The sequence below is a fragment of the Apiospora kogelbergensis genome (assembly GCF_038363985.1).
Source record: "Apiospora kogelbergensis strain CBS 113332 chromosome Unknown utg000003l_segment0_segment0, whole genome shotgun sequence".
In the NCBI taxonomy this organism is placed as follows: domain Eukaryota; kingdom Fungi; phylum Ascomycota; class Sordariomycetes; order Amphisphaeriales; family Apiosporaceae; genus Apiospora; species Apiospora kogelbergensis.
The window spans coordinates 3017531-3042813 of NW_027117420.1; the positions used below are offsets into that span (position 1 = coordinate 3017531).

The 25283-nt window shown below is 53.0% G+C and overlaps 6 protein-coding genes across 6 annotated transcripts; 4 read left to right on the forward strand and 2 right to left on the reverse strand.

Annotated features, from left to right (window-relative positions):
• Positions 1 to 4847: 4847 nt before the first annotated feature.
• Positions 4848 to 6695, forward strand: PG998_005743 (MFS general substrate transporter; the record flags this gene model as incomplete). The annotated part of the gene is made up of 1 exon (XM_066872561.1): positions 4848 to 6695. One exon carries the CDS (start codon positions 4848 to 4850, stop codon positions 6693 to 6695), a length of 1848 nt encoding a protein of 615 aa, XP_066732658.1.
• Positions 6696 to 13791: 7096 nt separating this feature from the next.
• On the forward strand, positions 13792 to 15860 carry PG998_005744 (uncharacterized protein; the record flags this gene model as incomplete). Its single annotated transcript, XM_066872562.1, has 7 exons — positions 13792 to 13813; positions 13888 to 13913; positions 13954 to 14086; positions 14148 to 14399; positions 14457 to 14748; positions 14807 to 15285; positions 15799 to 15860. The coding sequence occupies 7 exons, from the start codon at positions 13792 to 13794 to the stop codon at positions 15858 to 15860; spliced, it is 1266 nt and encodes a 421-aa protein (XP_066732659.1).
• A 1130-nt stretch (positions 15861 to 16990) lies between these two features.
• Positions 16991 to 18132, reverse strand: PG998_005745 (40S ribosomal protein uS3; the record flags this gene model as incomplete). The annotated part of the gene is made up of 2 exons (XM_066872563.1): positions 17932 to 18132; positions 16991 to 17756 (listed from the first exon to the last, which is right to left on the reverse strand). Exons 1-2 carry the CDS (start codon positions 17952 to 17954, stop codon positions 16991 to 16993), a joined length of 789 nt encoding a protein of 262 aa, XP_066732660.1. The 5' UTR covers positions 17955 to 18132.
• Positions 18133 to 19082: 950 nt separating this feature from the next.
• Positions 19083 to 21620, forward strand: PG998_005746 (uncharacterized protein; the record flags this gene model as incomplete). Its single annotated transcript, XM_066872564.1, has 1 exon — positions 19083 to 21620. One exon carries the CDS (start codon positions 19083 to 19085, stop codon positions 21618 to 21620), a length of 2538 nt encoding a protein of 845 aa, XP_066732661.1.
• A 114-nt stretch (positions 21621 to 21734) lies between these two features.
• PG998_005747 (uncharacterized protein) lies at positions 21735 to 21947 on the forward strand (the record flags this gene model as incomplete). Its single annotated transcript, XM_066872565.1, has 1 exon — positions 21735 to 21947. One exon carries the CDS (start codon positions 21735 to 21737, stop codon positions 21945 to 21947), a length of 213 nt encoding a protein of 70 aa, XP_066732662.1.
• A 570-nt stretch (positions 21948 to 22517) lies between these two features.
• PG998_005748 (uncharacterized protein) lies at positions 22518 to 24498 on the reverse strand (the record flags this gene model as incomplete). Its single annotated transcript, XM_066872566.1, has 3 exons — positions 22518 to 23103; positions 23170 to 24354; positions 24446 to 24498. 3 exons carry the CDS (start codon positions 24496 to 24498, stop codon positions 22518 to 22520), a joined length of 1824 nt encoding a protein of 607 aa, XP_066732663.1.
• Positions 24499 to 25283: the final 785 nt, after the last annotated feature.

Consider the following 25283-nt stretch of genomic DNA (forward strand, 5'->3'; position numbering starts at 1 on the left):
TAACAAACAGATTTATATCGGTTCCGGTAATGCTGGTAAGTAAGCATGTGAACGACGACAACCGCCCGACTGCGGCACACACCATAATGTTATCGCGGGACCATTTCATCGTCCAAAGACGCCCGGTTTCGCCAAATTGATACCCACACTTTCGATCACAGATCACTGTGTTCGTTGCGTAATTGCAATGAGAACCAGTGATTCTTTTTCTTTTAGGCCCTTCGGGTGAGAAGAGTCTAGAATTCGCTTTACGAAATAACTGATATCCGGATCCGGGAACCTCGGGGGTATACCTTTCTAGCGATTTGGTCTTTTCGAGGCATTTGCACCTAGATGCACATGCACGCACGCACAGAGAGAGGGGGGGAAGAGAGAGAAAGAGACCATAGCTGTATGGGTACGCTTGCAGTTTTATGCGGGCAAGATTAAGACGATATATCCTCGTGGCTGTGACGAAGAAGACGAAAACAAAATCAAAAAGGAGAAGATGCTCAGGGGCTGTTTGTCATGTGCACTTGTGCACACCACACATAAACCTCTGGCAATATGGCTGGGAGATGAGGTCGAAGTTCCGGATCTAATGAAAGGCTTTGGTACTGGACCAAGCTTGCTGGCATCCTGGTATCTGAGGTGGACATATCACAATTTTCTCTCTGGTAAAACGTGTGTTTAAAGAGGAACTGAGGTCGCCGCGGTGGCCTCGTAGTAGTTTAGGAATAAGCTGATGGAGGTTGCTCCTGAGGCAATTGATAATATCGTCGTTGCAGATGAACGCATTCCCCAAAATGTGTCTCTTGTCACGGAGCAGTGCAGAAAGTCCAGCTGGCCAGGTCTGGACTCAAGGTTGCATGCACCTGAAACAGTGAAAGCTCAAAGGGTCTACTGGTTCGCCATATTGATGGAGGAGAAAGACCCGCTCTCGTCAATGGACCAGTATGTGATTGATAGTAGTAAGGCCGGTCAGCGTCAGGGTCCTCCTGCTACTGCTATCTATCACATGGAATGGGCAGATATCGCGTGTAATTCTGCATCTGACTGTGCCATCCGTACATGGACATCTGCGTTGATAACACATACATATCAATCCATGAAGCCATCCACATCTGATCAACCCATCTCGTCGCCGGCCAATGGGGGCGTCTCGGCCGAAGGACTTTGTTGTGCAAGTCGACGTCACGTGAAATGACGACATGACAGGGGTCTTGCTCGAATATAGTAGCGCCGCTCGCTAGCCCCGAAATCTGAGGGAGAAGAGCCGCAGACCCGTTTCCAGCGACGGAGCAAGAGAAACTAGAAAGAAAACGTATCACCATTGCCATTGGGTGATCGGGCCTGGCTCGGGATGCGCCGCTGACCGCCTGCCCGCTGAGGGTGCATTGTGTGCGCCATGCACTATGCGCAGCTGGTTTCCGTTGGGTCTGTAACCGTCTAGCGTGCTCTGCTGTCTGCATCTATTGATCTTTCTATGCGTTGGTGTCAGATGGGGGGTTCTGCCAACTAGGCCTACTGCCAACCATCGGGCAGCGGACGCTCTACCCTCCTCGCAGCCCGGCCCCTCGATAGGACGAACTGCAAGAGGAGTGGGAAACGGAACGAGGCCGCACTCACTCCTGCGATGTAGCCGCACACCCGCCTGCCGCCTCGAGCCTTCCAGCGGCTTTCATTCGGTTCGTGCTACGAGAATCAGAGTTTACACATGCATGACCTTACGCTTCCCACCAGCTGTACATAACTCTATGCGAGGCACGTAATAGCCGCGATTGTTTAGGTATTTTTGGCTTGCGTCCCCAGGTTTTTGCCTTTCCTGGTCTTCTCCCCGTGTCCGGCGAAATGACCAGGGCACTATCACATCGCTTCGGAGCAATAAGGGCTGGACTGTGCAGGAAGGAAGGAGGTAATCACCAATAGCCAAGGGTGTTCCATAATATAACCTTGGCATGTCACGCGACAATTGGGCGCAATCAGGGTATTTCCATTACTCAATCGTTTGCCGATAGCGCAATTGGCTTCCGAATGGCGACAACACCAAGCCCGGATGTCGTGATTGCGGTATTGAAGGCAGTAAAGGGAGCCGGAAACTCGTCAGGACCTCGTCGGCTTTCGCTAGGAACATCTATGAGGCTCTTGTCCTGTCTTTGGCGGAAGCCACTAGAGTACGCCGAGTTTAGCGTGACAAGACGGGACAAGACGTTAGGGTGCGATTGGGTTGCGTCTTGGACTGGTAAAAGTTCGCGGCGATGCATGTGCCTAGAGCTGGGCACTGGGCGAAAAAGCTTGGTCGGAGTTGGCAGTTGGCAATGTCTTCAGTTGCTGGGTATGTGCTGGGCAGAAGCTTGATAGAACCCGAGTTCAATTAAGGGGCAAAAACCCAAATGGAAGAGGCAATACCGAATTTTTGATTCATGAGCCAGTCATTATCGATCAATTGCAATCGCGACTCATTCGACGGCAGAAAGGCGAATGCAACGTGCCATGGGGTTAGGCTCGCAAACGTCAGCGGCGCGCGGCAAAACACCACCCTTCGCTTCTGCAGGTACCCCCGTGTTTGGCCACCGGAAGAGCATCCCAGCTGCCAGCCTCCATCCATCCCTACATACGTCTGTAACGAGTGGACGGCCGGTAGCTAGATAGCTGGATAGTTTTGCCGCCGATTTGAGGGTATCGCGCTCCCCGATGATTCGATCACGTCGCCTCATTTCCGGTTCTCTGGTAAAGCTCTCCACCCACGAAGATAAGCTGAGTTCGTCTCATTGGCAAGCCAGGGACAGGGACATGCGGCTGGTGCGCACCCTGTTTGCGGTACGGCAAGTACCACACGACACACTGCTAGTTCTAGATGCCAGATGCGCGCTTCCTTCCCTTTCAATGCGTTCCAGAGCGGCCCGGGACTACTGCGCATAACGTAGTGGCATGGGGGGTCGGTGGGAGAGATATGAAATCGAGTCAGGCCAATCACCAATGACAGCTAGCCCTGGCTCAAACCCCGACAGCCAATGCTGCATAAGCAATAAATAAGCCTCGGCTGCTGACATTGACAGAAATCTAGAAAGCGTTGAAAAGTGGCCGTTGACGACTAGCAAGCCAGGGTTGTCCTGGCAAAACGATGCTGGGTTCTGCTGGGCCATGATTTGGATGGGGCCTCTCCGGACCGACTAGTTGAGACATGCGAAAGAAGCCCCAGTCCGATAATGGAAGGTCGCAAGAGTCATGCTGTAATGAGCAAGTCCTTAAGTCCTTCGCGTCGGGGTCTGATGCAGTTGGCAGTTAGTAGAAAGCAAGCTGCCTGCCAAGTCTCGCCCAACATGTGTTTCTGATATGCTGTCCTGTAGGAGCGTCTGAAAGCGGGTAGCACTGACCCGACCTAACCGGGCGGACTCTCGGGGGCTGGCGATAGACACATCACGGCATGGTCTGGAGATGACACAAAGGCCGATGACCGGTGTGGTGACTCCCATTCGCTCCGTCTTGTCGGTGTGGTGGCCATGGAGGATCCTGGCAAGTGCCGCCCGTACGTACTTGCAGCTGTCGCATCAAGCCCAATCTCCTCGTCCGGGATGCTCGACCCCATTGCGGTCCTGGGTCGGTCGTCCCTCTGCGAGACGAGAAGCTGGGGAAGATGCCACATGCACACCAAGCCACGAGCATTCGGAATCGGGGGTCGCCGTCTGCTCAATGCGCCGCGCGCCTGCCATTGGAAGGCTACAAGCTTTCCTAGTCTGTCTAGCCTGTCTAGCCTGTCTAGTCTGTCTGGTCCCTCGGGATCTCGCGGTTTCATTGGAATGGGATGGCCGGCCGTATTTGGCTGCCGGGGGTACTTCCCTTCGCAGTAAAGAGCGGCGGCTCATCTCAGTGGCGTTAGTGTGGGTGGAGATCTGACTTGCGCCGGTTTACATTAGAAGAAGGCGAAGAAGAAGAAAGTCACTGAACTGCACTGCACCCCGCAAAGACTACGCGTCTCCACTGTATTTTTCCGACCTGCTAAGATGGGTGTTAGTAGTCAAGCATTAGGCATGTATGTCGACGGATGAGAGAACGGTGACGGATACGACGCGGCGAGACAGGCATATGGAATGCCTTGTGCCATGCGGAATGCCTTGTGCCATGCGGACCGAGGCGATCCCTTGGTTGCGACCCTCTGCTACGCTCGCCTGTCCGCTGTGTGTCCTCTGTCCGCCGTCCGCCTCTCCTCACGTTCTAATCCAGATGTCCAGCCAGAACCAGCATCCAATCCTCGAGAACATGTTAGTAGAGATAAGGAAACTGGGGACGGGTTTGACCAGCCCAGCCCCTGGTCGGCGAGGAACCAATCTGGTGGGCCGGAGGGGTGAGATGGTAAGGGTACATAGACGTATTCGTGACATTATTCTATTTCCAATCTTGGCCCCGTTTCCCTCTCCCAGTCCCAGCGGCGAACCCCAGTTGTTGTCCAGACCGGCTCCGATACCTGCTCTCTCTCTCTCAATCTCACTCTCCCTCTCCCTCTCTCTAGTAGCTGGGCAAGTACTCCGGCCGCCTGCGTCCCGCATCGTCCCATCCCAGCCCATCCCACTCCGACTAGGATCGCCCACATTGCAGTCACATCCACTGTGCTTGGGCGCGCATACTCGGCTCGGTGGTCCCTCGTTGCGCTCGACATCCTCTCGCTCATATAAGTCGCGATCCCGCCCACCCACTGCTTCTTTTCCTTTCTTCCCTCCCTCCTCCCTCAGCGTCATTCTCTCGCACCAGTCTGTCCCTCAACATTTCTGGAGCCGTCAATCGTTATGGGTATGTCGATCAACTTTCAACAGAAACCACTTTTCGCCTCCCCAAAAAAAACCCTTACTAACCAGGGCCCTGTAGCTGAAATGGACATTGAGCGCCAGCCCACGGGCAGCGCCGAAGACGTCAAGCGCGGCCTTACTCCCACCGGCGACGCCCCTCCGCCTTACCAAGACCACACCAAGCTGTCGGACGACTACGAGGGCAAGCCGACAGAAGAGGAATTCGCGACCCTGCGCCGAGTCCCTGGCAGTATTCCCATGGTCGCCTACATGATCTGCGCTGTCGAGTTCGCCGAACGAGCCTCTTACTATGGTGTCCAGCCCCTGATCAACAACTACGTCAACCGGCCACTGCCCGTTGGTGGTAACGGTTATGGCGCGCCCCCGGCCGGTACTCAGGAAACCGGTGGTGCCCTTGGCTTGGGTACCCAGGTCGCCAACGCCGTTGGCCAGTCTTTCAGTCTGCTGGCCTATGTCCTGCCCCTCCTGTTCGGTTACTTGGCCGATGCTAAGACCGGTCGGTTCAAGATGATCTGCTACGGTGTGGCTGTCTGCGGTATCGCTCACATTCTCATGGTCGCTGCCGGCGCCAAGGATCTCCTGGCCAATGGCACCGCCAAGATCCCCTACTTCATCTCTCTCTACGTCCTGTCCATTGGCGCCGCCATGTTCAAGCCCAACGTGTCCCCGATCCTTTTGGACCAGATGACCACCACCGTACCCCGCGTTATCGAGACCAAGAAGGGCGAGAAGGTCATTGAGGATCCCGAGTCCACCACGGAGCGAGTCATGCTCTGGTTCTACCTGCTGATCAACGTCGGTGGCTTCATGAACGTCGCCACTGCGTACATCGAGAAGTACATCGGATGGTGGCTGGCTTTCCTCGTGCCCCTCATCCTGTACTTGCCCCTTCCTTTCCTCCTGTGGTACCTGTTCAAGCGCCTTATTCTGCACCCTCCTGGCGGCAGCAACCTTCCCGACTGTTTCCGCGTTGTTGGTGTGTGTCTGAAGAAGGGCGGAGTCATGAAGATCGGCCGCAAGGGCTGGTGGGACGCCGCGAAGCCCTCGGTCATGGCTGCCCGCGGTCAGCCCGTTACCTGCAACTGGAACGACCAGTTTGTCGAGGACGTGAAGAAGACATTCCAGGCAACCGGTATCTTCTGCTTCTTCCCCATCCAGTACCTCAACGACAACGGCATCGGCTCCGCCGCCAACTTCTTGTCGACCATGCTGAAGACGGACGGTGTCCCCAACGATGTGCTCAGCAACTTCAACAGCTTGAGCATCATTGTCGGCGCCCCGCTTCTCAACTACGGCCTGTACCCCTTCCTGCGTAAGATGCGTATCCACTACGGCCCCGTCGCCCGTATCACGACCGGTCTCTTCCTGTCGTCGGTCGGTGGCGTCGGCTACACCGTCCTCAACTACTACGCCTACAAGCTGTCGCCCTGCGGTAACATGGGTTCCTCCGACTGCAAGATCGGCGAAGGCGTTGCCAACATCAGCATCTGGTGGTTGGCTATCCCCTTCTCCATTGGTGGTATCTCCGAGCTCTTTATCAACGTGCCCGCGTACGGTATCGCCTACTCCCGCGCCCCCGTCAACATGCGAGGTCTGGTTTCCGCCATCAACCTCTTCAACACCGGTGTCGCCTACATCATCGGCCTCGCCTGCTCCTCGGTTGTTACCGACCCCTACCTCACGTGGGACTTCGGTGGCCCCGCTATTGTCGGCTTCGTCCTCACCGTCATCTTCTACTTGACCTTCCGCCACATCGACTCGGAGGAGTACGAGATCAACACGAACAGCGACTACACGCTCGGGCTCGAGACGACCGGTCCCGTGCTGGAAGAGAGCGAGAAGAACGCGACCACGAACCGCCCAGCTCCCATCGCTCAAAATGAGGAGATGATGATCTCACAGAAGCAGTAGTAGCTTTTTGTGTGGGCTTGGCGATGTGTGTTTGTATGTGTTTGAATATAAAGCCCTGTGTTTGGGAATAACGGGAGCGACGGAGTTGTATGAATTGCGAAGGGCACATTTCCATGATGATACCAAGACGACATGCGTAATAAACCAGCGTATACAGAAACAGTATACAATACATAGTACCTCTTAATGAAACAGAACGGTGCTCAACGTCAACCGACCCTTTGGCTTCCTTATTTGTGGCTGCTTGTGATTACGTCTAGTTCAGGAAGTGTAGTTCAAATAGACTTAGTGGTTCGTCGCCGCCAGTAGGGTGCGGCTGACGCTGCACCGACCGGGGGCTCAACCTAGGTCAAGTAGAGCCTGGATGTGGAAAGGGCTCATTCTGATTTTGGTGTTTTCTTTCACACCCTCCCATGGCCAGACCCTTGGGCCGTGTTGGGGGCTAGGGGCTTTCGGCTATGCGGTCGGCTATCTTGAGTCACATAATCATCATATGAGGCATGGGGTTGCAAGATGAGAGGGGGCCAGTAATGATGCAACGAGAGGATGGTATCTAACTAGGCAAGGCAACTAACCCATTGTTAGGCCAGAAATTCAAATACGGACCATTTGCACCAATTGCACCGCTTACCAGCCAATTGCTTGTTCGTATTGCCACCTGTGGGAAAAGGGGTCTCCCGTAGCCTCTACCTGCCACCGTAATCTAGCACAACCTTAGAAAGTGCCAAAAAGACTATGTCAAGAGCCACCTCGAAAGAGTCGAGCCTGGTCTACTTGTCTTTTAGGTGTTCTCCCCGAAATCTTCGCTGCCCTTGTGAGAGGCATGTCGTGCCAGACAGCAACGTATACTTGGATCCAACCACGTCCCATAGTACCCCCAAACCTTGAATACTTGCCACTCCCGAAGTGATTTCACTCCCCTAACAGCCCCCAGAGGACTTTATAATGCGATTTGACAAGTATTTCCTTTGACCGGGCTGGTGTAGCCTAGCGATCGTGTCGTTAGTTATATACTTGAAGGCAAGAGGGTTCAATCCCCTCTGCGATCAAACTTTTCTCGTTCTAATCTCCAGATCCCCCTTTCTTTCCCTCTTCCTTTCTTCGTTTGGGGTTAGTAAGCTGGAAATAACACGTGGTTGGCAGATCGAGATAGAGATTGATAATCTGAAAATCGGTGTACACTTTGGCCTAGTAACACCGGCAGGATGGGCGAGAGTCCCAATCACCAGGTTAGGTATTTAAACCCCTCTTTACAGCCACAAGCATAGCGTCTGTCGTAAGGGCCGCGCACTTGAGGAAGTCGGGGGTGCAAAGATGCGCAGATGTGCGGGAAGAGATGAAGATTTGACACCATATGTAACTCCTTGAGGGGCAAAGGCAATCCGTATTGCCATAATCCCAATACTTCATATGTATCAATAAATGATCTATCCCAAGTTCATGTCGTGATCGGCCACTCCCGGGCCAGAGGAACCCGAAACCGTGGCCATACCAAATACATGCTTCCACTGCACCAAAGACGAATCTTATGAGAAGGGTGGTTGATAAGCCTTTGTGACCTCTTAGTCCCTGTTTTCTGACTATTCAGCCCGAAATGAAAGCCTTATGAATAGTCAAATGGGCCCGAGAAAGGGATCTGCAGCAACTGCATGGTCAACTCCGTCGCTATATGAGCCGGTGGACGACGGGATAGTCAAGAAATAACCGGTGGTGGGATACTCGGTGCACTTGAACCGCACCGGATATCAAGAGCGCTATAGGAATGCAGTGAAGGACCATATAACTTCAAAAATAACTAGCTGGGAGTACAAAAGCTAGTAGTAGCTAATAGGTCCAAAGCCAGACTTATAATAATACGCGAGATCTCTCGGCCGCGACTCAAAGAGCACGCACATAAATGCCTCTATAGGTCCGTGAACGTTTTAGTAGTAGGCAGCGTAAGATAAAGAGAAGAATTGGTTCATATTCCAGAGGTAGCTCACGCTTGAGGCGGGCTCATCATGACAAATATCAATACTTTGCCTGCTGGTATCCTTTCATCCCCGTTGTCACTTGGACGTATTCTGGGCCAGACAACCCAAGGCAGTACATCGTGATACCGCACGCGGCTTGAGGCAATGCGATAGTCGCCATAAGACGATATTCAGAATATATGGAATCTTCTCTGGGCACCCAACAGTGCAATTGCTACATCTGGCCCTCGTCTTGACTTGCTTGACTTGTTCACCTAAGTTCGTCTGGCCCTGATCTCCGCCCACAAAACTAGTGAAAGGGATTATGAGGCTCTATAATAAATTGGTGGTCTAGAGAGCTCCGGAGCCAGTCCGAACAGCGTGTTCGTCAACCGTCATGATGTGTAAATGCGACTGTCGTCGTGTCAGTTCAGGGAGGTATCCGAACGAGCGGAGAAAGTCAATCGCTACAACAAACCAGAAGAGCAACATAAAAGCAGCGTAGATCAACAGCACAACAGACCAGGTACTGATTCCTCCTAAACAGTAGCAACACAGCTTTCGCTACTGCTCTGGTGTCAATACGCAATCTGGGAGATGCCAAGAAGTATGAAAGGGGGCGAATCATCATTGATACTCGACCAATCAACAACGAAGTGATCCTGCAAAACGCGCACCCCATAAAGTCCTGAGATGAGTTTATATTAAAAGTTATACAGCCCAAATTCGCCACTATGTACAGACTGATGTCGTTCTTCATATACCAGATATCCCGGACTCCAAACTTTTGGGACGCCCCTCGTTACACGCATTCAAAGTGTGCAAACATGACCAAAGAGGTTCATTGAAGGATATCTCAATCCCGCCGACACCATCGACATCTGCTGGGGCGTCTTACACGGAGCTGGATACAAAAGCCTAGCATTCCTGCTCCGAGACCTAGATGTCCCACAATGGCCGTTATTGCGATGTCAATTACATGACCCAAAGCCGGCCTCAATGATTCACAGAGGAGACCCGTCTGTGTTAAGGGGCAAAGGCATTGCCAAACCATATTCATCATTCCCACCTGACTCTGTTCACTCCGACCTTGCGTTTGGCCAGATGCTGGTAGTGCCCTGCCTGCCGATTAGCCCTTTTTGGCAAACAAACAGGACGCTACCTGTGGCTATCATCGTTGTTGTCCTGATAGCGGTTATTGTGAGGGCATTTCAACGGCACTCAAGCTGAAACGAGTGGCCGGCTAGGTCTATTGGAGGTCTGAGGCCATCTATTTTTCTGAAAGTCAAGTGGCATGAGTGTACTCCATAGATGAGGTATGTGCCCATGAATATTCCCTTCAAGTCGGGTGCCAAAGTTCCTTACCCATATCGAGCATCAGACTACTATCCTTTATTGAACGAGGCAACTATGCTGGGATCCAGAAAGTATCATGATTGCGCTGAGTTGCTATCCTGGATTCAAAGAGAACGAAGTCGGCATTGCACTTGCGAGTTGGTATGGGACCTCCACATCTATAGGTGGTCACCAATACACCTCTACTATCCATATGTGGGTGAATATATCAAGCGCCTGGTCGGAGTGAAAGACCAAACCGTAAAACGTTGAGTACAATTCCATTAAGACGGGTTATACGGTTTTATTCGGGGTCATATCCAAAATCTTCACGTAGGTGACACCCTAATCGAGTGCTCACAGCTACATGGCCCTGCGAGCAGGACATGTTTAATTACACCTCAGTAAACTGACTAGGTGGAAGGAAGCCTCAAACTCATTGGGTACCAGCGATATCTTCAGCAGATTGTAAGAACGGATTGGACTCAAAACCACCTCCATGCCAAGTGAGATCCCAATACGCTGTATTACCCTCAATCAAGATCTCATGGCACACTGTTTATGCTCCGTAGGCCAGAGGCCGCATAGTCGAGTACTTTTAACCCAAGTTACGACCCGTACAGGTTGACACCCGCGGGCGGCTGCAATAAGCTTACGGTTGAGGCCCTCACCAAACATTTCGGCACTCAAGATCCGATGCTGTTGCACGGGGTCAACAAGAAACATCCTGTTTGAAATCAGAAAAAGATCCATCTAGAGAGAGATATATATATACATATATATATAATTCTGCGAGACTTTCATCTGACTGTCTGTCTGGCTAAGGAAATCAGCATGTGCGTTATCTCCCCTTTATCGCCCTTAATAAGCCCATAAGCATAAGCTGCATCTACACAACCAGCTGAGGCGGCATTTTCGTACTACTCAAACGTAACATACGCATGTCGCATTCATGGCAGGTATGAGCAAGTAGGATCTTTGCACCAGAGCACCGAATACGAAGCAGAGCCTTGGGCCCCTCTGTGAATTGGGAATCTCTGAGTAAGAAGTCTGAAAGGGGAGGGTCTGCAACGTTTGACTTGTTACGTTCGCGCCTTACTCCATGAAAGCGGGAATGAATACCCTCCCTCTCATACACGCCCACCTATTCGTTGAATCTCAGCATCGTTGGCTGAGTCCGGCCGCGAGAAGAAATTGCGACTATTCTGAGAATCCTACCCGAGCGCACAGCCGTTGACGAGGCTGGCTGACGCACCCCTTGGTTCTCGCCTAGTGAATTACCTAAGAAAAATACGAGGGGTCTCTTTCTTCCTTTGCGCGCGTTATGTCTTCTAGTGGTGCCAACCAGGGCTTAAGTGGCGGCCTAGTTGATCAGACGCGACAGACGATGTGGGAATTAGCAAAGCCACAGAAGGAGTTTTACACCGTTACGAGGACTGCAGTCAGTCATGGCCAGCGATGAAACACTGTTCGGCCGACCGAGCGGTTGACCGTTTATATGATCTGCAGCCGACATAGCCAAGAACAGGGACGAACAAGGTCGGAAGCGGAGCGCTCGAATTGCGAAATGCCGCGGTCTAAAATTCTATAGTACTGAGTACTAATAGGATAGAAATCCGTGTGCCGCCAGGAAAGGCAGGGGAAATGGAGGCCCCCGTGCAGGAGCCCCGTGCCGCATCTTGCCCATCCGCCAGGCAACACGTCATATCGTGGGAAATACGGGGTGGATGCTTTTAGGTACATGACATGACGATTTCCTTGCTGAAATTCATGTTGGCCGAGCGGTAATCATTCAAGCAAAAATATTGAATTGTCTTGCCGACACGGACGGTCGCACGGTTGCTTATGTACATATCCGCTCAGTTGTAGGTATGCAGAGCTTCAATCTCCAAGCGTCTCGAGTGCGGATTTCTAAAACACGTCGGCTTGGCGGCTTAGTCTCAAAGACGGCATCGCGTCCACGCACCACGTTGTCATCATCTGTCACGCCTGTAGTCGTACACCTCCCGGGAAATTGCCGCATCTAGCCTCTGCAGGTTGCCAGTGTGCGCTATCACTAGTCGAGAGCTCGTCCGTGGCTGTGCAGGCGAGAAAACGAGGAAAGATCAAGCGATGCAATCTTGGCGCTTGGTGAGGGCAATGGTGGGTGGTTGTGGTGAGAGGCGCGGTGGCTTATAAGGTTTCTGATTGAGCATCTTCTGTACACGCATACCCGCAAGAGCTTTGTTTATTTTACCCGTAACCATCTACAGGCCGGTAGCACCATCCTGCCATAACCCATTAGCTAGTTAGTTCGTCGACCCTTCAGGTAGAGTAAGTGCAGTGAGTGAGCGAGCGAGCGAGTGCAGTGCGCCCAAATTCCCCTGCAGGTGTCGCTTGCCATATCCCTGTCCTATCCCTTCCAGGCACGCCAGCCAAGCAGCCAACCATACGGAGCATATTCCCGCGTCGGTTTGGTATCACGGATTGCGAATGTGCTTGTATTTTTTTACTTTCTCTCCCCTGGGCCGCCAGAGGAAAGAGGGCAGGCAGACAGACACCGATGGATGGTCCCATTCCAGCGAGGGTACCACCACCAAACACCAGCAAGCTTGGAAGGGGGTGTCCAGAAGGGGTGTCCAGACGGGGTGTCTTGTGTGTGTGACTTGGAATATCCCCACTATCCGAGTGTCTCCTCCTCCTCCTGCTTTACGGAGTACCTGGGCCGCCTTATTAGCAGCCCGGCAAGCCAGGTACTGCTGCGACTGCTGCGACTGCTGAGGAAGATGCAGCCGTCCTGAAACCTCGAAACACACGTAACGCCCACCCCCCAAAGTGGTTCTCGTTACTTTTATTCTCCTAGCCCCGAGTCCTCGCCATCCTTGGTACATACCATTGATTGAATTGAATCTAGAATCCATCCAGTCCAGACTCCCCAAACCCAAAGAACCACCACCACGCCCCCCAAAATTCCTAGACACGACACGCTATTAGTAGATTAGGTCTTCTGACAAGGAAGGTTAACAGCCACCCAGGAGGGACACTTTGCCCGAACCGAAAGAGTCGCATTAGCATTTTTGGATTGCCCAACGCAATTAATCGTCGCCCTGATCTGATCGTAGCGCAGCGCATCGCATCTTCAGTCCATTTCTCTGATCTCTGATCTCCATCCAACCTTCTTTCAAATCCCAACGAGACGACCGACGACCACGTCTCTGACAAGACACTGTTTGCGCCTTTGTCTTTTTCCCTTCCCTTCCCCCTCCCCTCCTCCACCCAGCAAAGAAGATAGACTGAACGCCCTCTTTTCGACTGCGACCTCGTCCCGACCAACAACGATCGTTACGCAACCACCATATGCATCTGCTGGTTCACTCCCTTTAGTGTGCGCTGCCACCACCAGTCCTTTTGGTTCAGCTATCCGTGGCATCCAAGCCGCTTTTCTAGCCTCCTTCCATTGGAGAGCGCAAACGAACGCCATCGGTTGTACGATATCCTGGACATCCTCCAGACCCCAACATTGAGCATTTGCGAACATTCGCCTTTCCTGCTTGCCGCTCAACTACTGGAACCAACCCTCTGTTTCTCGCCAGGCGCGAGCTGCTATATCACCGATCACCACAGGGCCCCCCAAGGATACCGAGGAATCCCTTGAATTCAACTGTTCCTAGCCGAGTTGGCGCATCACCTTCGAAATGATGCTTGACGAGAAGTATGGCAACCTTCTCGCGCTTCTGAATCATGGGCTTTTGCCCTCGAAGCATGACCCGAATCCAAGTGCTGGGTGCTAACGTGATTCTATCTTTAGATATATTGGACTGGCCTTGGCCATGTCATCAAGTTTGGCGATAGGTATGTCTTTTCCTTGAACGCGCGTACCTGACACCGGTTTCCATGATCAGTGGCTAATTTGTTTGTTTGTACAGGCACAAGTTTCGTGATAACGAAGAAGGTATGCATATTACCCACCGAGCGATTGCCATTCTTACAAGGCTCCCATTTTGTACCGACTCGAGACTGATCATGTTTTCCAGGGTTTGATGCAAACGAGCGAACGACACGGCTTCGAGGGTGATGGCTTCGTCTACCTACGGAACCCCGTGTGGTGGGCTGGTATATTGTCTTGTGAGTACTTTTTTCGCCTCACATTCTAGAGTTTCAGAATCTAACAGAGGCTGTCTTCCAGTGGTTCTCGGAGAGATATGCAACTTCGCCGCCTACGCATTCGCCCCCGCCATTCTCGTAACGCCATTAGGTGCCCTCAGTGTTTTGATAGGAGCAGTTCTGGGAGCCTATTTCCTCAAGGAAGAGCTGGGTACACTGGGAAAGCTTGGCTGCGCGATCTGCTTAATCGGCGCTATCATCATCGTTCTACACGCCCCGGCGGACGAGGACATTCAGACCATCGACCAGATCCTCCGATATGCGCTCCAGCCTGGTGAGTAAACCCCGATGCAATGCGATGGGGGCTTCCAGCTTCTAACAGGACTTCCAGGATATCTTCTCTACTGCTTCGTTGTGGTTGTGTACGCCAGTGTCATGATCTACAAGATTGCGCCGGTTCACGGCAAGAAGAACCCGCTGATCTACCTCTCTATCTGTTCTACTGTCGGATCCGTCTCCGTCATGTCCGTTAAGGCTTTCGGCATTGCGGTGAAGCTTACTTTCGCCGGACACAACCAGTTCAGCCACGCCTCTACATATGTTTTCATGATTTTGACGACCGTCTGCATTTTAATCCAGATGAACTACTTCAACAAGGCATTGGCTACCTTCTCGACCCAAATGTACTTTGCCCCGGCCGAACCCGCTTATGTGACGAATCCATGGCTAACAATGTTGCAGAGTCAACCCCTTATACTACGTAACCTTCACGACCGCCACGCTATGCGCTTCCTTTATCTTGTATGGCGGCTTCAACACGTCAGATGCGGTCAACACGCTATCGCTGCTTTGCGGTTTCCTCACCACCTTTTCCGGTGTCTACCTACTCAACCTGTCGCGCCGAGATCCCAACGGCGACAAAATGCTCGGCGGCCGTCGCGACGGTAACGACTCTACCGGCACCGACATGATCTCCAGTATCCAGACGAGGCTCAGCATGCAGGCGCGACGCAGCACGGACCCGAGAGTAAGCGGAGATCGCGAGGGACTCATGCGAGCGTACGATGAGGAGTCGGGCGCGTTTGGCCTGGCCGATCTCGCAGACGATTCCGAGGATGAGATGTCCCCAGAAGGAATGGAAATGGCAACAGCAACGGCCACGTCGCGAAAGCATATGGGAACTCGATCGAAATGCAACCAAAAACGAAAGGTGGCGAGCGGTAAAGCCTTACGAGAGGCTTACCTTGTAGATTTATACAACTTTTTCTCGATTCAAAACTGTATATATCCTCCCCGTCCTCTGTTGTTCCGCATCGGGCAAAGAACAACGCTGCATGGAGGTCCTCGAGCTCGACATTTTATGAGCACAACCTGCTTATTGTCACCACCGAAAGTAACCCGTACGGGCTTGGCCTCTCCTACGAACATTTTGAAAGAGGGGAAACAATCGCATATGACATGTAGGAAGGCATGAGAATGAAAGGAGGGCACTGGCAGGAACAACTATGGGTTTTGGCTGGTAGGTAGGTATTCTGGGTTCTCTTTTGTGGCGTTCAGGTGGAAGGAGGCATAGGGGCGGAGAAACGACTGCGACAACTTCGTGGCAAAAAGGTAGCAAGATCTACCTCGGGTGTTTATCAACTCAGATTTGTATTTTTGTTTGCTTGGATTCAGGGGTGGACGGGTGGGTGGCGCATGCACGCACACATATATGGCTTATATGCGGTGCATAGTCTGTACGAATAACTACACTTGGTTGCGAAGACCGGAGAAGAAGGGCCTGGGCGCCATATAGGAAGAAAGAAGGAGAAGCACAGGCGCTCATCACATCATCACCAACCGCTCTCTTTCCACTCTTGTGTTGACTGTTCAATGCAAGGGAAAAAGAGAAGACCTATACTGATTGGGGCCTTCTCGGTCGAGTATAGTACCCCCTTCGTCATCATGATGGAGCAAGGAAGCGCCGCACCCCACGAGAGAAGGGGGAGAGACTATATATAGACGGACAGCGATCGATTTTTCGTCCAACGGTACTGACGGTTTTGGAGCTTAGGGGTAGGTATGCTGAGGGAGGAGAGGTCCAACTACGTGATCTCTTTTTGCCCCTTAGTCCTACTACTGCTTATGGCCTTCTTGTCACTCTGCTTACACTCGTGTTTCGCCATCGATAGAGATTACAATAGACACGAATGAGAGATACCAGTTAGGTAATGTCAAGGATCGCTATAAACTATATTCTTTTCGGATTGGGAGCTATCTCTTGTTGATGGCCACAATTATATGACCTGGGTTATGGCAAACTTTCGTTGCAAGATGTATCAGTATGGGCCACAGACTTTGCTACTGTACGGATATGCTAAAAGAACTAGAACTAAATCAAGAGACTAGACACCTATACGAAAGCTGATGGTAACCACATACATACCCCATGGGCCTTCGACATTGCTACTATACGTACCAACCGAGTATTCCTACTCTGGACGTGCTTCAAAACGGTGGCTAAAGGCAGTCGAGCCGGGGATGGAATACCGGAATCGCTTGCCTTGAAGTGCGTGCATAATAGTTGATCATCCAAGTGGACATTCATAGCTATACTTCACAAGCTATTGTCGACACATCACGTATAAATAAAAGATTGGCAGGGCGAGAGGTGGCATTGGTAGTGAAGTTGCTTGTTCATGCAGTCATCTACGGTATCATGACCATTACAGACACGGCCAAATGGCAACTACTCACGTAGTTCAAGAAAGTTTTGTGTTCCCCGAAACCATTCCCTTGCAAATGCAAACGTAAACGTGATAACGCCTTTGTGAGATCCATACCCGTGCGTTCATTCACATTCCCCGCCCTTCCTCGATCATGATTCCTTCTTGGGTAACATCACGGGGTCTTTTGAGATCAGTCCAGCACCGACTTGCCTCAAATCTACTGCTGCTCAGCAGGCGCGGCCTCCTCGCCGCCCTCCTGCTCCTCGGCGGCGCGAGCGGCCTCGGCCTGGGCCTGCATCTGGGCGGCCTTAGCACCGTAGTCCTGGCTCATGGGCTGGACGACGCTCTGCTCCTCCTTGGGCTCGATGATGGTGACAGCATCGGGCAGGGTCTTCTGGGGACCGGCCTTGCCCTCGGGGTCAGAGCCGCGCATGATCTTGACCTTGATACCCAGGACACCCTGGCGGAGCAGGACGTGGCGGGTGGCGTGGTCAATGAAGTCGTTGGCGGGCTGACCGGAGTGGATCATGAATCCGTCGGTGAACTTCATGGACTTGGCACGGGCGGCACGGAGCTTTCCGGAGACGACAACCTCGCAACCCTTGGCGCCGGACTCCATGATGAAACGGAGGACACCGTAGCAAGCACGACGGACGGCGAGACCGTTCAGGAGCTTGTAGCGGAGGGACTCGCACTGGGCGACGGCGGACAGACCGCGGTTCTGGACCTTGGCGGCATAGAGGGAGACGGAGTTCTCGGGGAACTTGAAGCGCTTCTGGATGAGCGAGGTGAGCTCACGGATGCGGCGGCCCTGCTCGCCGAGAACCTCCTGGGTGTGGGTGGCGCGGATGATGATATCGGTGACGGTGGGAGTCACGCGGACCTCGACGCCGGAGTAACCCTCCTCGGCCAACTCGTGCTGGAAGAACTCGTTCAGCTCGGCGTAGAAGACACCGTCAGCTACGAACTTTCTGCGCTTGGAGCTACAAAGAGAAAGATAGAATGTCAGTACGAGTGATTGAAGATACGACAAGTCAAGCGAGTCCAGCGAGCTGGGAGTTCATCGTGGCGAAGCGCACCATTGCTGCTGCAACAACCAAAAATGACACCCGCAGTCTTTCTGGACCGATGACCATTGTAGGGAATCAATCGACATACATCTGGGTACCCGGGACGGCCATCTTGACGGTAGTTATCTGTTGTTTGTTGAGATGACTGTTGAACAGGGTTGTGAGGGAGGTTCTGGTCGAGGTCGAAGAGGGTCGCTCTGAGTGGGATGGCAGATATCGCGAGAATGGGTGGTGGAGATTTTGCCCGACTGACTTGCACCTCGATTTTTGGGCTGGTTAGGGCTTTTTTTTTTCTTGTGTGGGCAAGTTGCATTCACTTTAGTTAGAAAACTGCCTGACCAGGGGTACCTGGGTACTTGTGATTTGGACACAGACCAAGGGCTCCTTTTCTTGGCATCTACCCCATACAACTGGCAATCGATAAGAAAAGAGCCCCCCCACCTTGATGGTTTAGTTCTGAGTCGCCTGGCTACTGGTTGCTCACTCACATGTGACGTTGGCATCAGCCACACTTCACAGCTCACAGCTCACAGCTCCGACAGTGGAATGGACAGACACTTGCATCTGCAACTTGGAATTGTAGCAACTCTGCTTTTGGCACTCCGTGTAGAGCAGTTGGGATATCATTGCGCCCAAAACTCACCACGAGCGCAGCCGCAGTGACCTTGGTCTTGATGTGCGTGCTGTGCTGTCAGTAGGCGTGGTTTGTTGTCACCTCTCGACACTATTGACACTATTGACACTCACCTGTACCCCACTAAGGCTGGGCTGATTGTTCCAACCTACCAGCTAACTTTACGTGCTTGTCTGCTTGCCTTCTGCCGATGACATTGGTTGAGCTTGCGACAGCACTGCACATTGCCCATATGACCTGCCAGTAGCACAGTCCAGTCCAGTGTTACCGCATCGCCCAACAAGACCGGCCTTTGGGAAGGAAGAACCTGAGAGCACACCAGCATCACATCGTGTGATCAGATCATCTTGCTCGTCCGCGTCCGCTCGCTCACAGTGACTAGATTCCAGGCCACCGCGTTTCTCCAAGCACCTGGGTGATGCAGGCCACATCGCAAATCTCCCAATCATTTGCCATGAGTTCATCTACCGAGCTTTAAACCGCAGTCGGAATTCCTCCCTTCTGCCACCGTACCACCAGGACCGACCTCACCACCTCACCCCCCATGCCACAACTGGGCGATAATACCACTCTATAGAACTGGCCGCCATCAAACCCCCTCCACGATGCACGTCAAAAAAATACCCGGCGTCGAGGCCGTACGCGGCGGCGAGATGCAAAAGGGCGACATGCATCTGACAGACCATCACATCGTAATGGTGATACCGCCTTCAGAACCCACAGGACGTCCGCGCGAGCTCTACATCGCCTACCCGATCCTGGCTCATTGCACCTTCAGACCCTCCTCAGCAGCCTCTGGCCGACCGTCGACGATCCGCTTGCGATGCCGCGACTTTATGTTCATCAGCTTTCACTTTGCCGAGGAGGCCGCCGCTCGCGACGCCTTCGAACACATCCGGAATCATACATGCCGTTTGGGAACAATAGAGAAACTGTATGCTTTCAGCTACCAACCACTGAAGCAAGAAAAACATCTAAATGGCTGGGAAATCTACGACCCCAAAACCGAATTCCGCCGGCAGGGCATCAGTACTAAGTCGATCGACCGAGGCTGGCGCATATCCACCATAAATCAGGACTATGTCTTTTCGCCCACGTACCCCGGACTCCTAGTTGTCCCTTCCAACATATCCGATAATGTAATCAAGCATGCAGGACCCTACCGCTCTCGCCAGCGCATACCTGTTTTGACATACCTACACTCGCTCAACAACTGTTCCATCACTCGCAGCTCGCAACCCCGAGTCGGTATCAGAGGTAACCGCAGCGTTCAGGATGAGCGCATCGTCAGCGCCAGCTTTTCGGCTTCTGCCACGGTCGAGTTTAATGGGCTCGATGTGAACCCCGAGTCAGTCGAGCCTAGCCCGGCCTCCAGTCAAGCTGATTTGAGGGGAGCCAACGTGGAGGTCGAGTCCTCGGATCCAATCTCGCAATTCGAAGATGAGCTGCTGCAGGGCGGCAATGCTGCCTATGACCCCAAGACGGGAAAGCGGCTTGTATACGGCGCTCAACAGAACAACCTGATCGTGGATGCCCGTCCGACCATCAACGCCGTCGTCATGCAAGCAATGGGCAAAGGCTCCGAGGACATGAAGAACTACGACTTTGCAAAGAAGGCCTATCTAAATATCGATAACATCCACGTTATGCGTGATTCTCTCAATATGGTTATAGAAGCCATCAAGGACGGCGATATCAGCCGCCTGCCCCCCAATCGCCACCTCTTGGAGAAGAGCAACTGGCTGCGACATATTCAAGGTATTCTCGATGGATCTGCACTCATTGCCCGGCAAGTTGGCATCCAACATTCTCATGTACTTATTCATTGCTCCGATGGGTGGGATCGTACCAGTCAACTCTCTGCTTTGTCCCAGATGATGCTTGATCCCTACTATCGCACCATAGAAGGGTTTGTTGTGCTCGTCGAAAAGGACTGGCTTTCGTTCGGCCACATGTTCGCGCTGAGGGCTGGCTACCTTAGTCACGAGAAATGGTTCACTGTCGAGAAGGACCCAATGGCCGGCAGTACCCTTCAACCAGGCGAGTCAGAAGGACGTGCGGGCGAGGTATTTGACAGTGCCATATCCAGCGCAAAACGCTTCTTCGCCCGCGGCAATGGAACGGATTCAGCAGCCACTGCCGCCGATTCTGACGACCCAGCTTCGCCGCCGGACGAAACGGAGAAGGTTCGTCCCACAGTAGACGCCAGCCAAGCCACCAAACCCAATGACATATCGCCTGTGTTCCATCAATTCCTAGACGCAACGTATCAGCTGCTACATCAACATCCTTCGCGATTCGAGTTCAACGAGCGGTTCCTGCGGCGGCTCCTTTATCACCTCTATGCGGCACAGTACGGTTCGTTCTTATGGAACTCCGAAAAGGAGCGATGTGACGCCAAAGCGAAGGAGCGAACGAGGAGTGTATGGGACTACTTCCTTAGCCGCCGGCAGGAGTTCTTGAACCCCCAGTACGACAATACCATTGACGACCGACAAAGCGGGCGCGAGAGGCTTGTTTTCCCCCGTGATAATGAAATCCGATGGTGGGCTAGTAGTTTTGGCAGGAGCGACACGGAGATGAACGAGGAGCTTGACAACGCAGCTGCTAGGGGCGAGCGCATAGGCGACTATGCACTCAACAATCCCCTCAGTACGAGCTCACCCGCGAGTAGAGGCCGCAGTCCGTTGCCGACAAGTCAGCCGCCGGGGATGCCAGCTAGCAGGAGTGTCCTTGCTGGCGTTGAAACAGCGCATGAAGCGCTCACGCCTTCTCTCCGACAGAGTGCCAGCGCCGATAGTCCAGGCGCATTTGCGGATAACATTGCGAAGCTGAAGGAAGGTCTCGCAAACGTGGACCTTGGAAAAGGCATGTTCGGTGGTTCAGAAACTGGAAGCCGGTCCAACAACAGCAACAAAGCTGCGGAAACGAGACATTCGGCGGACAGTGGACGCCAAGGCAGCATCAGCCAGAGCAACAAAGGAGAAGAAGAAATGTCTTCACAAGAGTTGAAAGATATCACAACAACAGCGGTGTCACCGCCGCACCCTCTTGCCAGTGCCGAGGAAATCAGCAATAGCGCCACCACGACAAAGCAACAGCAGCAGCCGATGGATGGGACAATGGAGATGGAAATGAGTTAGTTGCTATACCACCCAAGACCCGATAATGTGTGGAACTTCCGTGATTTCATCCCGCACAAGAGGCGGCGATCCAGCATCTGGTCGACAATATCCGCCGCGAGCGGTGAAGACGTGATGGTCTCCTATGCCAAGGGCGTCTGCGGTTACGTGGGGAATGGGCACGATGCGCATTACCAGGAACAGCAGCGGCGGCAGCAGCAGCAGCAGGAGGAGGAGGGCATCAGGATTTTACCCGCTATAGAAGCAGCGCACCGGACATGGCGCAACAGAGTCTACGCTGGGGCTGTAGAGGCCGTGGACAAAATTGCGGACTTTATCGCAAAGTAGTTGACTTGCCTCGGCTCATCCTGCAGCTCCTTTCCCCTGAGATAGACATGAGATAGTGCGACAACGAAGGAAGAACTGCTGCTAGTGGACGGACCAGGGCAAAGGGCGCAGGGCGCGTTTCTAGCTGGATTTGTACGAGTATAATGCGAAATCAATCCTACAAATTATGACACTAAACAAATATTTGGCAGTGAATCATTCTCCATGTTTTTGGGTGTAGTGAAGTCTCTGGGTGATTTACTGACATAAATATGGAACTACATACGTCTTCAACGCAAACATTTCCAAAGCAGAAGCAAAAATATCACTTAAGAATGGCATTGGCATTCACTTGTCGATCACAGAGATCAGGGAATCTTGGGGATTTGCATCAGCAATATTGGCCCGGCGGCTTCATCATCTTTACTCTTTTGGCGTACGTCATTCTACATAGCAAACTACATAGCGAGCTAGATAGCTGCTGCCAGGATCTACTACACGAAGTCCATAGTGTTTTGGTTGTATTTTTCTTCTTGTTGTTCTTTTCACCCCTTCTTTCTTTTTTACCCTGGCATAACGAGCAGAAGCTATCTATAAGAAGACCTCGAGGTTGACCTCGAGCACGCTGACAGGGAACTTGATCTCGAACTTCTCGAGCACGCTGGGGTGCAAGACACCGAACTCACCGATGCGCCGGCTCTCGCCGCCAAGGCGGGCGAAGACGGCGGCGGCGCGGCCGCTGAAGAAGGTGGCCTCGTCGATGGGTTCGAGCCAGTAGCCGTCGCGCTTGGTGTGCTCCTGGCGGACCTCGAAATCGACGGACTTGCCGTCTCCGAGTCCCTCCTCGCGGGTCAGGAAGGAGGTGCGCAGCATCAGCATGATGCGGTCGAGCAGGCCGTGGACCTCCTCGAAGCCCGACGTGCGGCCGCACCAGGCGGCCGAGAAGTGGCGCTCGTTGCGGGCCTTGCGCTCCTTGGTCTCGTCCTTGAAGACGACGTCGGACGCCTCGAAGACCTTGACGGGCAGGCTGTGCGACTTGTTCTCACGGATCGTCTTGAGGAGACCGGGGAGAAGCGAGGTCCGGACAATCTGGTACTCTTGCGTCTTGGGGTTGGCCAATCTGACGGCGGTCTTGCCGTCGTCTTCACGGTTCAGCCAGGCAAAGTTCTCATCGTGACTGTGCCATGTCGTTAGCTTATTGAACCCGAGAGACGGGAATCTCTTCCGTATTACGCAAACTTACCCACAAAGGATCAGAGGCATGACTTCACTCCAGCCAGCCATACCCGACTCGAAACGCACGATATCGGTCATCTTGTTGATGCTCAAAGGTGCGCCTACCGTCTTGTTCACGGACATTCTAGGAAGCTTGTTGAATCCATAGGCAATACCCAGATCCTCCATGATGTCGCACCGCTGCAGGATGTCGGCTCGGGTGGGGGGAATCGACACTTCCACCAGGTTCGGCTTGCTCGAGGGCTTGGCGGTGAGCGCCATCTTGGAGAGAAGCTGACATATCTCATCCGCCTTCAGCTCCAGGCCGAGACAGCCGTTCAGGTAATCTATTTCGACCTCCTGTGACCGAGGCGACAAGTGGGGTGTTATCCTCGTCTGGCCGTTGTGGTCAGAAAGAACCTTGACGGGCTCAACTGTGAACTCCTCCTTGCAGTGCGCCGAGAACATGGTCACCATCATGTCGATAACAATGGCCAGCTTGGTGGCATCGGTTGCGGTGGCCTCGATCAGCACATTCTTGGTGTCCATGGTGATTTTAGAGTGATTTCCGTTGATGATGGGGGGCATGGAGCAGACCACGCGGTTCGCATCGTATATGACGGGGTATACCGGCTTCTCGCGGATAATGTGTAGGTATTTGCCCAGGTTCTTGTCCTTGTCGTAGAAAGTCATCATCTCCTCGGCCGTCATCTCCTTGGTCTGGTTCAGGGGTGCGAACTTGATCTCTTGCGGAGGCAGGGCCTCGTATGTGAAAGGCCCCTTGACGGTGTCCAGGTCGTGCGTGCCGATGGCGACCAAGGTCCTCTGGCGTGCCAAGTTCTGGTGCAGCTTGTCTTGTAGCGCGATGAAGGAGTCATAACGCTCCTGGGTGAAGGTGATGTTGCGGAGAATGGCACCGGCCACCAGCGGCCGCACCTTCATGGTGTCCTCATGCACGGTGATGGTCTCGAGCGCGCCGCTGGCCGGGGTGATGAGGCGGAAGTTGGGCGTGGGCTTCTTGCCGCGGAAGATGTTGAGCATCAAGGCGATGCCTTCGAAGCAGAGCATGTCATAGCGGTTGGCGGGGATTTCGATCTTGAGCTGCGGCGGCTCCTGCACGCCATTGACGACGGGGCGCTCATCATTCTCGGTGTCCTCGTCCAGCTCGATACCAAACTCGAAGCAGAGATCCTCGAACTCTAGGGTCGTATACCTGAGGATCTGGCTGTTAGTGGGGTTGTTCTTTGCTTGCTTGTACGGCGGCACGGAGGGGTAGGGCGAGTTTGGGCGTTGGATGTACACACTTTTGACCCAGAGCTTCGAAGAGCGCGTACTTGTCGACAGCAATGGTAGGCATTCTGGACGACGGCGGAGACTTTGGGGTAGCTGGAGTTGCGACGGTTGTCTCTGTAACCAAGTTCTGTTTGTCAAAAGAGATCGCAGCCCGTTGAGTCACCCGAAATTTGGCTGATGGTGGTGGTGCCCGCCATTGACAGTATCGCTCTCTGCCCCACGTTCTCTCAGTCAAATCACAATCGATATCGGATTTGCGATGACTACCGAGTACTTGCAGAAAGGTACCTACCAGGTTGCCCCTCGATCCACCAGCCACCGTGTTACCGACAAGCCACAGGGACACGGGCAGTGTGACGTGTTACTCGATAAAAGGATGTGCACCGAATGAATGAATTTGCACAACCGAACCGCGTTCCATTTTGAGTCTTTCCCAAGCCTGACTTTTGGCAGCTATCTGTTGGAGAACGTAACAAGCAGGCGCAGGCAATACAAGACTGGAACGGGTTGTGTATGATGGATAGGAGCTTGAGACCGAGACTGCCGTGGATATAAGTCAGTCACCTGACAGTCGAATGGCAAGACGCGCTCCTAAGTCGGGCCATTGGTCCCCTAAAACAGCCTCCTTTTCTGCGGCAGGCCCGTAGATCGCCGCTTGCCATGGGTAACGACGCTAAACCTTGCTTGCTGACTCATCCTTAGTATTTGCCTCCGACCTATGTATTTCATTCTCTGCCCCTCCCCTTCTTTTCCATCTCCTACTTAACTACCGATCAACAACAACAAACTCCTACTTTCACTACCTGTTTGACCTACTTGTTTTCCCTCTTTCCACATTCGCTGTTCCAC